The sequence below is a fragment of the Molossus molossus genome, unplaced genomic scaffold (assembly GCF_014108415.1).
Source record: "Molossus molossus isolate mMolMol1 unplaced genomic scaffold, mMolMol1.p scaffold_m16_p_10, whole genome shotgun sequence".
Lineage (NCBI taxonomy): Eukaryota > Metazoa > Chordata > Mammalia > Chiroptera > Molossidae > Molossus > Molossus molossus.
This window is the reverse complement of record NW_023425345.1, coordinates 50539713-50553990: the sequence shown is the minus strand read 5'-3', so window position 1 is coordinate 50553990 and position 14278 is coordinate 50539713. Positions and strand designations below refer to the sequence as shown.

Sequence of the window (14278 nt, the reverse complement as noted above, 5' to 3'; positions counted from 1 at the left end):
TTTGATTCCTGATCAGGGCACACGCCCAGGTTGTGGGCCCGATCTCCAGTGGGGGCCATGCAGGAGGCGTCCAATCGATGTTCTCTCTCATCGATGTTTCTATCTCTCTCTCCCTCTCCCTTCCTCTCTCTCTAAAATCAATAAATAAATATAAAAATACATATAGATATAAATGGAGATCATTATTCCACAATTATGCTTTTAACAATTTATGCCCACATGTAATCTTACCCTTCTGATTTTGTTTCCTAGACATTGTAGTTTCTTTGATCTGGAAAGATACAGAAGGAAAGTATTCTTTTGCCTTGTCTGGGTTTTGATTGTAGTTATCTCTGACTTAAAGGTAGGTAAGAGAAGTCTGTAGCTGGAGGTGATAAACACAAAATCTTGGATATCTAAAATTCTGCTAACTGGTGATCTCCTTTCCTTCTATTAACTTCTTGTCAGGAAAAATCATTGCAGACATTCATGTCTCTTTTTCCAAGAAGATTCTGTAGGGAAACAAAAATATACATATTTACTGTTATAGTAATAGCTATCTGCACAAAATTTCTGAGAGATATCCACAGGTTTTATTTTGTATTTTTCTTTTTTTTTATTTTATTTTATTGTTTTATCCTCACCCGAGGACATTTTCCCATTTTTTGTACAGATAGAGTGGGAGGGAGAGAGAGGAAGAGATAGAGAGAGAGAAACATCGATGTGAAAGGGACACATCGAGTGGCTGCCACTGCACGACCAACCAGGGCCGGGGACAAACTGCAACCGAAGTACGTGCCCTTAGCGGGAACCGAACCCGGGTCTCTCCGGATTGCAGGCCGACGCTCTAACCGCTGAGCCAAACCGGCCAGGGCTATTTTGTATTTTTCTAAACAAACTAGTGATTAGAAGAAAAGTACTCTAAAAAAATAGCTGTAGTCTTGGCCGGTTTGGCTCACCGGTTAGAGCGTCAGCCTGAGGTTCAGAGTGACCGGGTTCGGTTCCCACTAAGGGCATGTACCTAGGTTGCAGTTTGTCCCCAGCCCTGATTGAGTTGTGCGGGTGGCAACCACTCGATGTGTCCTTTTTTTTTTTTTTTTATCCTCACCCAAGGACATTTTTCCATTTTTTGTTTAGGTAGAGTGGGAGAGGGAGGAACAGAGAGAGAGACAGAAACATCGATGTGAAAGGGACACATCGAGTGGCTGCCACCCGCACGACCAACCAGGGCCAGGGACAAACTGCAACCGATGCACGTGCCCTTAGCGGGAACCGAACCCGGCTCTCTCTGGACCGCAGGCCGACGCTCTAACCGCTGAGCCAAACTGGCCAGGGCCGATGTGTCCCTTTCACATCGATGTTTCTCTCTCTCTCTTCCTCTCTCTCCCTCCCACTCTAGCTGATCAAAAAATGAAAAAATAAATGTCCTCGGGTGAGGATTAAAAAAAAAAAATAGCCGTAAAAAGGAATGTTTCGTTCTTTTAGAAACTTTAATATAAAAATCAAACCATCTTCTTAGTTTAGAAAGCATGTTTTCTTCGTCATCTTGTATTTTGTATATATCTCAAATATATTATCTACATCTCTGCTTCACAAACTAAAATATTACCTTTTACCACTCCCTAAAATCTTTCTTACTGCCTGCTTCCTCCTGTCCAAATCATGGGTCTTTTCTCTTCCTCTAGAACTTCCTATTTCTAATCTCTCTTCAGGTTTCCCAGCTCAAATACACCTGGAAAGAAATTTGGGGTGCACCCTAAGAAGCCTGAAACACCAATCAGAAAGAATATATGTACCCCCACATTTGTAGCAGCACTATTTACAATAGCTAAGATCTGGAAACAGCCCAAGTGTCCATCAGTAGACGAATGGATAAAAAAGCTTTGGTACATATACACAATGGAGTACTACGCAGCTATAAGAAAGAAAGACCTCTTATCCTTTGAGACTACATGGAGGGACCTAGAAAGTATCATCCTAAGTGAAACAAGCCAAACAGAGAAAGACAAGTTTCATATGATCTCACTTATTTGTGGAATATACAGTCTGAGGAAGGGGGTAGAGTCCCAGAGACGCGGAAATGGGATACAGACTGACAATCCCCTAAATAGGGGGGTGGTGGGGAAGAGATAAACCACAGAGCTTATATGCATGTATGCATGAACAGTGGACATGGACAACAAACTGGGGAAAGGGCAGGGAGGGAGGGGGAGGGGGGAATCAGTGGGGGAAAAAGGAGAAACATCTGTAACAAAAATTAATTAATAAAAATAAATAAATAAAAGTAAATGAACCAACTCAAAAAAAAAAAATTGGGGGTGCAGGGTAAATGGGGAGTGCACAAAGGAATTTTAATAAGGAAAACTGAAACATCAAAATTTGGATTAGTCCATACTGTAGGAAGTTTCTATAAATTGTAAAGATACAAGTGCTATTTTTTCCACATTACTAAACATTTAAAAAAAATATGCCCCAGATTTCTGGGTAAAGAAAGCACGATGAGGATTACAGAATTTATACCTGGCACTTGATAGAAAAAACATTTTATAAAATGCAATCCAAGAAGGAAATGAAAGTAACCTTATATGAAATACTTTCCAATATGGAAGGAGGAGAATGAAGGGATGAATAGACAACCCTGGGAAAAAATGCTTTTTTGTTTTTTGTTTTAATCCTCACTCGAGAACACTGTTTTCCATTCTTTGTTCAGAGGGGGAGGGAGAGAGAGAGAGAGAGAACCATCAATGTGAAAGAGAAACATCGAGTGGTTGCCACCCGCACAACTCAACCAGGGCCGCACAACTCAACCAGGGCCAGGGACAAACTGCAACCGAGCACATGCCCTTACCGGGAACTTAACCCAGGTCTCTCGGGACCTCAAGCCGATGCAATAACTGCTGAGCCAAACCAGACAGTTCAGAAAAAATGTTTTTTAATCTATCAACAGTAAGAGTCTCACCCTGTGCACTGAAGGGTCTCTGGTTGGATTCCTGGTAAGGGCACATACCCAGATTTTGTGTTCAATCCCTAGTTGGCACATACTCAGATTGTGGTTTCAATCCCCAGTAGGGGCACACACAGGAAGCAACCGATCAATGTTTCTTTCTTTCCTTCCCCGTCTCCCTTCCTCTCTCTCTCTAGAATCAATGGGGAAAAAAAAAAGTCCTCAGGTGAGGACTAAAAAATAGTAATAATAAATAATAAATAAATAAATAATTTTTAAAATAGTAAGAGCCTCGTCCCGGCCAGTTTGACTCAGCTGTTAGAGCATCAGCCTGCAGACCAATGAGTTGTGGGTTCAATTCTGGTCAAGGGCATGTACCTTGAGGTACAAAGGGTTGTGGTTTGATCCCCCGCCCTGGTCAGGGTCGTTCGGGAGGCAGCCAATCGATGTGTCTCTCTCACATCGATGTTTCTCTCTGTCTCCCCCTCTCACTCTATCTGAAAAATCAATGGAAAAATATCCTCAGGTGAGGATTAAAAAAAAAAAGTAAGAGCCTCTACAAATCACTATGGGACCTGAGGAAAGACAGCCTGAACCTCTGAGGCTTACCATCTTTCAGAGCATTGAGCCAAATTGGGAAAGTCAGACAAAGCCTCTGGAAATACATGGAATTTACCAGTGGATAGAGTGGGCCTGATACAAAACATTTTATGAGATTTTAGAAGAAAAAAATTCAGATCTTTAAGACAAAACATATTAGCAAGAGACAGAGCTATATCATTATAATAAAAAGGTCATCACATCCCTGCTCTGGAGAGAGGGTGTCCCTCTAAGAATGAACATGGGGAATTTTCTGAGGGGTAAAATGTTCTATATCTTGATCTGGGTGTTACTTATATGGGTGCACACATATATACTTATGCACTCTTTAAGATCTGTGCATTTTACTATACATAAAGTATAACTAAAAAACTTTTTAATATTTTCTGCAAAAACTAAGGGGAAAAAAACAAAGGATACTCTTGGCCAAGCTGCTTGTTTGTACATAAGAAACCATTCAGTCAAGCATTTTTTTCAAAATGGGACCAACACGTACGCAATACTTCTTTGTATTGATGAGATTAAAATCTGAATTAAACTGGTAATCAATGGATGGATGGATTTAAAAAGAAAATAAAAATTATTAAACCCGTATTAATTTGTTGCTGCTTATTAAGTAGTAAAGCAAATTCAAAATGGTCAGTCTAGGATTAGTTACTTCTGTGAACTAGAGCTTAAAGCTAAGAAAACCGATGAACCCCATTCCATCTTCAGTTAGTTTTGCTCTAAAGAAGTCCATGGTCACAGACTTCACCCCTAGTACCAGGTATACAAACATATGCTGCTGGTTCCTAGGCACCCTGAGCCTGAGGTATAGCTTGATGACTCTCAAGGTGGGCAAATGAAAAAAGGATGGTTATGTAGTTTTAAAACCTATTGCTTTAATTTATTGTTAATTGTTATATTTATCTTTTCATTTCAAATCACAACAAAAGAGGGCATAAGGTATGTGTGTGTGTGTATATGTGTATATATACGTGTGTGTGTGTGTGTGTGTGTGTGTGTGTATAAAGAGATGAGAAAGAGAGGAAGTAGAAGAGAGGTTACCAGTAGCTAGGGGCAGTAGAAAAGAGACAGTTATTGTTTAATGAGTACAAAGTTTTTGTTGGGGATGATGAAAAGATTTGGGTATAGAGAATGATGATGGTTATACAATACTGTGAATGTATATAATGCCACTGATTTGTATACTTATGAATGGCTAAAATGATATTATGTTATGTATAATGTTTTTAAATTTCAGGAATAGATCTTGAATAGCCAAAAATAATCTTGAAAAAGAACAAAGTTGGAGGCCTGATACCTCCTAATTTCAAAACACATTACAAAACTACAGTAATAAAAACAGTGTAGTACTGGCATAAAGAGAGGCATTTAGTGTGATGGAATTGAAGAGAGAGCCTGGAAATAAACTCTCACATATACAAATGATTTTTTACAAGGGCACCAAGACCACTCACTCAATGGGGAAGGGACAATCCTTCAACAAATGGTGCTGGGAGACAACAGTATGGTGGTTACCAGAGGGAAAATGGGAGGATGAAGAGGGTAAAGAGGGCCAAATATATGGTGATGTGGAGACTAGACTTTTGAGGGGTGAGTGCACAATGCAATATACAGATTATGTATTATAGAATTGTACACTTGAAACTTATATAATGTATTAATTAACCAGCGTCACCCCAATAAATTTAATTTTAAAAAGCAGTGTTGGGAAAATGAGATGTCCACATGCAAAAGAATAAAGTTGAGCCCTGGCCGGTTTGGCTCAGCGGTTAGAGCGTTGGCCTGTGGTCCAGAGAGACCCGGGTTCAGTTCCTGCTAAGGGCACGTACCTCGGTTGCAGTTTGTTCCCAGCCCTGGTTGGGTCATGTGGGTGGCAACCACTAGATGTGTCCCTTTCACATCGATGTGTCTCTGTCTCTCTCTCTCTCTCTCTCTCTCTCTCTCTCTCTCTCTCCTTCCCACTCTATCTGAGCAAAAAATTGAAAAATGTCCTTGGGTGAGGATTAAAAAAAAAAAAAAGAATGAAGTTTCCTTACATCATATAAAAATTAACTCAAGATGGATTAAAGGCCTAAACATAAGACCTAAACCTCTTAGAAAACAAAGAGGAAAAGCTTTATGACATTGGATGTGGCAATGATTTCTTGGATAGGACACCAAAGCACAGTCAAAGAAGGCAAATATAGACAAATGGGACTACGTGAAACTTAAAAACTTCTATACATCAAAGAAGATAATCAACAGAGTGAAAAGGCAATGAAATGAAATGAAAGAAATGAAAGAAATGGAATGAAAGAAAATATGTGCAAGCCATTTATTTGATAAGTGGTTAATATCCAGAATATATAAGAACTCCTCCAACTTAACAACAAAAAAATAACAGTTTAAAAACTGGCAAAGGACTTGAATAGCTATTTCCCAAAGAAGATATACATGGCCAACAAGCATATGAAAAAATGATTAATACCTCTTATTAAATACAAATCAAAACCACAATGAGGTATCATCTCAGAACCATTAGGATGGCTGCCAGAAAAAAAAAATGCGTTGGAGAGGATATGGTGAAATTGGAACCCATGTGCACTGTTGGTGGGAATGTAAAATGGTGCAGCTACTATGGAAAACAATATGAAAGTTCCTCAAAAAATTCAAAATAGAACTTCCATATGATCCAGCAATCCCACTTCTGGGTCTATATCCAAAAGAAATGAAAGCAGCATATCGTATACCCATGTTCATTGTAGCACTCTTCGTATCAGAGAAGAGGTAGAAACAACACTCAATGTCCAGTTACAGATGATTAGATAAACAAAATGTAGAATATACGTACAACAAGATATTATTCAGCTTTTAAAAAGAAGGGAATACTGACACATGCAACAACATGGATGAATCTCGAGGACATTATGCTAAATAAAATGCCAATCACAAAAAATATTACTATATGATTCCACTTACATGAGAAATCTAAAGTAGTCAAATTCATAGAAACAGAAAAGTAGAATGGTAGATGCCTGGGGCCGAAGGGAGGGGAAAATGGGGTACTGTTATTTAATAGGTACAGAGTTTCAGTATTGCAAGGTGAAAAAGTTCTGAAGAGCTGTTGAATAATTATGTAAATATACTTAACACTACTGACCTGTACAATTAAAAGCTGTTAAGCCCTGGCCGGTTGCTCAGTGGTTAGAGCGTCAGCCGCAGACTAGAGAGTCCCAGGTTCTGTTCCCACAAAGGGCACGTACCTCGGCTGCGGTTTGTCCCTGGCCCCAGTTGGGGTTGTGCAGGTGGCAACCAGTTGATGTGTCTCTCTCACATCAATGTTTCTCCCTCTCTCCCGCCCACTCTATCTGAAGATACATGCAAAAATGTCCTCGAGTGAGGATTACAAAAAAAAAAAAAAGCTGTTAAGATAGTAATTTTTATGAGTTCTTTTACAATTTAAAATTGTTAAATCATTTTTATTTTATTATTATTTTTTAATCCTCACCCGAGGATATGTTTTTCATTGATTAGAAAAAGAGAGAAACATCAATATGAGAGGGAAACATTGATCAGTTGCCTCCTGTATGTGCCCCATCCAGGGATCAAACCTACAACTTAGGTATGTGCCCTGACCAGAAACTGAACCTGCAAACTTTCATTGTACAGGACAATGCTCCAAGTGACTGAGCTAACCGGGAAGGCTTAAATTCTCTTTTTTTTAACTTTCGGAAATATACTGATTTGGAAAAAAAGAAATGAGAAATGTTCCATCACCACTAGTGGAGGAAAACCAAACCAAAGCATATTCTCTACTGAGGTTGAATATATCATTAATACAGATGCAGTGTAGCAGCGTGGTTAAGTGAGGTCTTTAGGCCAGACTGACTGAGTTTCCATCCCAGCTCTATCACCTCTTAGCTGAATGACTTCAAGCAAGCTACTTACCTTCCCTGTGTCTCAGTTTCTCCATCTGTAAAATGCAAATAATGCTAGCATCTTCCTCACAAGGTTGTTATATGGTTTAAATGAGTTCATACAGATGTAGCACTTAGAAAAATGTCTGACACTTATTGACAACTACTCAATAAACAATGGCTGATATTAACTGAATGAAAGATGGGTCCCCTAAAACTAAAAGGCTCCAAAAATCATAGATTATTCATGTTATTTAACAAACAAATGGGAACTTTACCAAGACTATGCGTTACCAGCAATAGGTCATGATAGAGCTTGAGAGAGGCAACTCCATTAAATTTAGATGATGTGTAATTACAAAATCGAATGAATCAAGGCACTCTAAAGATAGAGAGTATAATTTTCAAGTCTTGGAGTATATAACTTTTCACATTGGCATGCATTATAAGGACCTCACTCACACACTAACAAATAATTAATTGGGCTATTCACAAAGGTACTTGCAGTTACTTTAAATTTAAAATACAGATTGTTATAAAATCTACCTATCTATAGAACCAGTGAAAAAGAGGGGATGGGTTAGGAGGGCAGAAAACTAAATTTTCATCTTCCATAATAGGATTGCGCCTGAAAAGATTAAACAGTCACTTTCACCATGTTATTCAGAAATACGGATATTAAGACTAGAAGAAATATTTATGGTTACCCATGGAGAGATAGAATAGGGAATTGGGGAAGAGGTGCGCAGAGGACTGTTTTTAAAATAAATTATTATAAGCCTTATGATATAATTTGACTTCTAATACTGTGTATGTGTATATTTAGACTGAAAATACTTTTATCTATTTTATGCAAATTAAAACTACTAAGACACCATTTTTTACCCTCTCACTGGGAAATATCCAAAATGATTATACATACTAGTAGTAAGGCTGTGGAAAAACAGGCATCCTATTTAAGTGAGAGTATAAATTTGTATACCTATGGAAAACAGCTAGACATTAGTTACCAAAATTAAAAATGTATATTGTTTGACCCAGCAAGAAAATTTCTAGAAACTTACCCTACAAACATATTTGAAAACATGTGAACTAAAGTGTTCAAAGTTATCCAATATATTATTTATAAGAGCAAAAGACTAGAAACAACCTAATTGTACATCAACAGGATGCTAATTTAATAAATGATGGTTCATCCTTACGAGATACTTTGCAAATATTTTTTTAGAAAAGAGGAAGTTTTTTGTATATTGATATAGTAAGATATAAATTTAAATAAATATGAGGGAGAAGAATATAGTTATACTCACTTGTATACACATAAATATTGTACATCTGGAAGGATAAAAAATCAGCAATAGTGATGATCCGCTGAGGAATGGAAATTGAAAAAACAGGAACTTCAGATAAGAAAGACTTTTCAATCTACCTTTTTTTTTTTTTACATTGGAACTGTATAAACAGCTTATCTGTTAAAAATTTTTTAATATTTTTTTTACAGGCTCCTTCCCAATAAATTAAATCAAAGCTAATAACCCTCCACTGAATCTAAATAATATTTATTCCAACTTAGAAACCCAATCGGCAGGTTCAAGAAATGTGTCAATAAGAACCTATAAAATGCAAACTCTCTAGACCTGTAGAATAATAACCAAAAACAAGAAAATGCGAAGTTCCAAAATAAAAACATGTTTTCTGATTTTAGAGTTTTGGTTGTAAGAAAGCAACCAAGAGTTCTTATTCCACAATATCATCAGTTTGCCAATAAATATCATTCTCATTAGCTTTATAAAGGAATATAAAAAAGGACAGACCCAAACTAATTCATTGATATATTCTAAAAAGTAATTAGGAACAAAAAGGATGATTTCCTTAGGTCAAAAAGGGATATGTGAGCCTTTCCAAAGTCTTTTTTCTCAACAAATGTCTTTACTCATTGGCATTTTCTGATACACATGCCACTCTAATCTAAAAACTCTCCCATAATTACAAGGTCTGATCACTATAAACTTTATTTTGAAAAATAAAATTTTCATTTAGAAAAACCAATAAATTCTTTAAAAAATATTTTTTTATTGATTTTTAGTGACAGAGGGAGAGGGAGAGAGAGAAAAACATCAATGTGATTGGCTGCCACCTGCACACCCCCCACCAGGAATCAAGCCTGCAACCCAGGCACATGCCCTGACTGGGAATCCATCCAGAGACTTTTTAATGCCTAGAATGACGCCCAACCAACACCAATGAGCCACAATGGCCAGGGCAATAAATTCTTTTTTATTAATAAAAACCTCTAATTGAAACACCATAAAATCGGAAATTGGAACAAAAAATATTCTGAAAATTTTAAATATGACCTAAGTGCAAAATCAGAAACCATGTGATAACACAACTCTTCTTTACTACTATTAAAAGACACAGGACCAGCCCTGGCCAGTATGGCTCAGTTGGTTGGGCAACCTCCTGTCACCAGGAGGTTGCTGGTTCGATTGCTGGTCAAGGGCACATGCCTGGGTTGCAGGCTCAATTCTAGGTAGGGGGCGTGCAGGAGGTAGTAGATCAGTGTTGCACTCTCACATCGATAGATACCTTTCTCTATAGATACCTTTCTCTCTCTCTCCCCCTCTCCCTTCTCTCTCTTAAAATCAATGAACTATTCTTAAAAAAAAAAATAAAGAAAGACACAGGACCCTCCAAATTGCTTAATATTATTCCTCAGTGGCAGTTGTTAAGTGTGGCAGTAGAGGGACTCAAAAGAAGCAGAGTAGGAATACATATGTTTGTCTCTTTCTATTTTACTGCTAGCTGGGTAGTTAGACTTGTCTGTATCCTCCTCTTCATGCAGGTGGCTGTATCCCAAATCCAATCAAGCCAAATTATCCTCAACTATATAAATTCTTCAATAATTGTTAGACAATAATGATTATTTCATCCCCACCCCCATAAACACATATATAAACTCCATTCCTCCCATCTCCCCAAAGCACAGATGCATAGCAACTCAAGGGAATAGAGACAGCTATTAGGCAAAAACAAAACAAGGCAATTAAAAGCAACTTTATTCATGGATTCCAATCCATAAAGGAAGATTCCATGCACATAGAAAGTGATTTCTAACACCCCTGCTAACTTAATAAACATTATTAACTGTTCAACTAAGTATTTAATGTGAATCTACTATGTACCAATCAATACTTGTGGTAAAAATTATCAGTTTTGCCCTGGCTGGTTTGGCTCGGCAGTTGGAGTGTTGGCCTGCGGACCAGAGAATCCTGAGTTCAGTTCCCGCTAGGGGCACGTACCAAAAAAAAAAAAAAAATTATGAACTTTGCCCTGGCCAGTTGGGCTCAGCGGTTAGGATATTGGCCCACAGACCAAAGGGTCGCAGGTTCAAATCTGGTGAAGGGCATGTGCCTGGATTGCAGGTTTCCCAGCCCGACCAGGGCTGTGTGAGAGGTAACGAATAGATGTGGTTCTTTCAACATCGATGTCTCTCTCTCTCTCGCTACTGCCCTCCCTTCCATTCTCTCTAAAAAATAAAACATCAATAGGGAAAACATTATGAGCTTTTCTGTCTGGCCACAGCCATCAGGTAAGCCAAGATAGGCACTTACAAGTACATTCAGAGGCTATGGAGAAAGAAGCAGTCCGATGTAATGCACTTTCTTCTCAGGACGTGCTGCTGGCATTAACGCCAGCTCTGTGCACTCCACAGGACCCACCACGTTCACCTGGCCCAATAAAGCTGATAGGCCAGCATACAAGGTCAAGTAAGGTTATGGGCATATATCAAATTCATGTGTGCTGTGGTGGCCACAAACACCCAGTTGCTAAGGACACAACTTACAGCAAGTCTGTACATCATGGTGTTAACCAGTTAAAGTTTACTTAAAGCTTTCAGTCTGCTGCAGAGGAGCAAGCTGGATGCCACTGTGGGGCTCTGAGAGTTCTGAATTCTTACTGGGTTGAAGATTTCACATACAAATTCTTTGAGGTTACTTCATTAATCCATTCCATAAGGCTATCAGAAGGAATCCTGACACCCAATGGATCACCAAACCAGTCCACAAGCACAGGGAGAGGGGAGGGCTGACACATGCAGGCCACAAGAGCAATGACCTTAGGACCAAAAGTTCTACCACATTATTTGGTGGTTCTCGCTGTGCAGCTTGGAAAAGATGCAATGCTCTCCAGCTCTGCCGTAACTGATGACATAATGTTTATAAAATTCTTACCTAATAAACAACTTAGAACTATCAAAATACTTTGAAATACAGACTACTATTCAGCCTTAAAAAAAAATAAGGAAATTCTGAGACATGCTAAAACATGGATAAACCTTGAGGACATACTAAGCGAAAAGAGTCAGTCACAAAAACACAAATAATGTATGATTCCACTTATATGAGGTATTTAGAGTAGTCAAATTTATACAGACAAAGTAGAATGGTAGTTGCCAAGGGTTGTGGGGTAAGGAGAATGAGGAATTAAGTGTTTAATGGGTACAGAGTTTCAGCTTGGGAAGATTAACATAACATAATGTGAATGTACTCAATGTTACTGAACACTTTTAATGGTTTAAATGGTCAGTTTTATGTCGTGCATTTTACCATAATTTTTAAATTTTTTAATGCAATAAGATAAAGAAATATGAAAGAAAAAAGTGATTTCTTGGCCTAGCAAAAAATCCTTAGAAATACTAATCAACAACACCAAAAAAATTAAGCACAAATACCAATATCAAGATTTTTTTTGAAAGAACCAGTATAGCCCTGGCCGGTTTGGCTCAGCGGTTAGAGCGCCCGCCTGCGGTCCGGAGAGACCCGGGTTCGGTTCCCGCTAAGGGCACGTACCTCGGTTGCAGTTTGTCCCCGGCCCTGGTTGGTCGTGCGGGTGGCAGCCACTCGATGTGTCCCTTTCACATCGATGTTTCTCTCTCTCTCTCTGTTCCTCTCTCTCCCTCCCACTCTGTCTGAACAAAGAATGGAAAAATGTCCTCGGGTGAGGATAAAAAAAAAAAAGAAAGAACCAGTATAGATCTTACAAAAATGTAATACAGACATACAGACATTATGTAAAAACTGAATAGACACACACAAAAATAGAAAATCTAAATAGCCCTATATCTCTAAATGTAATTGAGGTTATAATTTAAAATTCTCTCATAATGAAAACTATCTCATCTCTAATCTGGTACCTCTGCTGGCAGGAGTGTAAACTGGTACCTCTTTGAAGTATAGGCATTATTTTGTAAAGTAAAACATTTTCAATCCTATGACCCAGAAATTACATTCCTAAGCACCTAAAGAAATTCTTTGCTCATGATACACACAAAAGAAATTCTTGCTCATGGTACACACAAAAACACAGATAGTTCATTCATAACAGTAAGAAATGGAAATAATCAAAATGTTGACAGGAAAATGAATAAATTGTGATATGTTCACTAACTGTAGTATTATACTGCAGAGAAAATGAATCAAGTACAACTATATGTGACAATATGGATAAATCTTAGCAATATGATGTTAAGCATTAAAAAAAGAAAGAAAAATCAATTTTCAGATTACATACAGCATACCTTTTTTAAAAAATTCATATACAATGAACACTAAACAATATATTATTTAGACACAATATATCTGATAAAACTATTATTTGAAAAGGCAATAAAAGAGTAAAAAATAAATTTAGAATAGCATTTACCTTGAAAGTCAAGGGGACATTAGAGAGGAGAATATGTAAGATGTTGTCATTATTCAATATTAAACTTCTTAGGTTAGATGGCATTTTCATAAAATTTCTACATATTTTTCAAAACCAAATACACAAAATAAAATGGCAAAATAAGTAAGTACATAATAAAGTTTGGTTTTTTTTTTTTAATCCTCACCAGAGGACATTTTTGCATAGAACAAGAGGGAGAGAGAGAGGAAGAGAGAGAGAAAGAAACATCGATGTGAGAGAGACACATTGACTGGCTGCCACCCACACAACCCCAACCGGGGCGGGGACAAACTGCAACCGAGGCACGTGCCCTTAGTGGGACCCGAACCCAGGTTTCTCTGGACTGTGGGCCAACGCTCTAACCGCTAAGCCAAACCAGCCAGGGCCATAATAAAGTTTTTAAAAAGTGCCATTGGTAAATGTGGAGTAAATGAATCTCACATTTACTAGTGGATCATAAGCATATCCTATGACCCAATGCCCCACTCCAAAGTATATGCTCAACAAAAATGTATGTATATGTACACTAAAGACATGTATAAGAACCCTGGCCAGTTTGGCTCAGCAGTTAGAGCACTGGCCCGCGGACTGGAGAGTTCCGGGTTTGGTTCCCACTAAGGGCACATACCTTGGTTGTAGTTTGTCCCCAGCCCCAGTTGGGGTAGTGTGGGTGGCAGCCACTCGATGTGTCTCTCTCACATCAATGTTTCTCTCTCTCTTCCTCCCCCTCTCCCTCCCCCTCTACCTGAAGATAAATGCAAAGATGTCCTCAGGAAAGGATAAAAAAAATAAAAAATAAAGACATGTACAAGAATGTTTATAAGAGCATTGTTTGTAAGAGTCCAAAACTAGAAACAGATTTAAACATCTATGAATGACAGAATGGATATATAAATTGTGGCACAGTCACAGAACAGAATACTGTACCACAATGAAAAAGAACAAGATACCAATATAACACAGATCAATTTCAAAAACAGTGCTAAGTGAAAAATGTCAGCTATAAGAGAGTATATGCTGTATGATTCTTTCTATCAGAGTCATGAACTAGCAAAACTAATCTATAGTAATAGAGGTCAGAATAGTGGTATGGGAGAGAAACTGGGTCAGGGAATAAGGGAGGCTT

At 38.1% G+C, this 14278-nt stretch overlaps 1 protein-coding gene and 1 pseudogene across 1 annotated transcript in view; one reads left to right on the top strand and one right to left on the bottom strand.

Moving 5' to 3' along the window:
* The window catches only part of SPATS2 (spermatogenesis associated serine rich 2), a 77929-nt gene extending 69131 nt beyond the window's left edge, over nucleotides 1-8798 (bottom strand). Inside the window, exons 1-2 of the mRNA XM_036253013.1 lie at nucleotides 8736-8798; nucleotides 232-491 (exon numbers count right to left, since the gene is read on the bottom strand). Of these exons, the coding sequence (XP_036108906.1) occupies nucleotides 232-256 (25 nt within the window). The 5' untranslated portion in view covers nucleotides 257-491; nucleotides 8736-8798. The remainder of the gene's footprint in view (nucleotides 1-231; nucleotides 492-8735) is intronic.
* Nucleotides 4216-11634, top strand: LOC118623705 (annotated as a pseudogene).
* Nucleotides 11635-14278: the final 2644 nt, after the last annotated feature.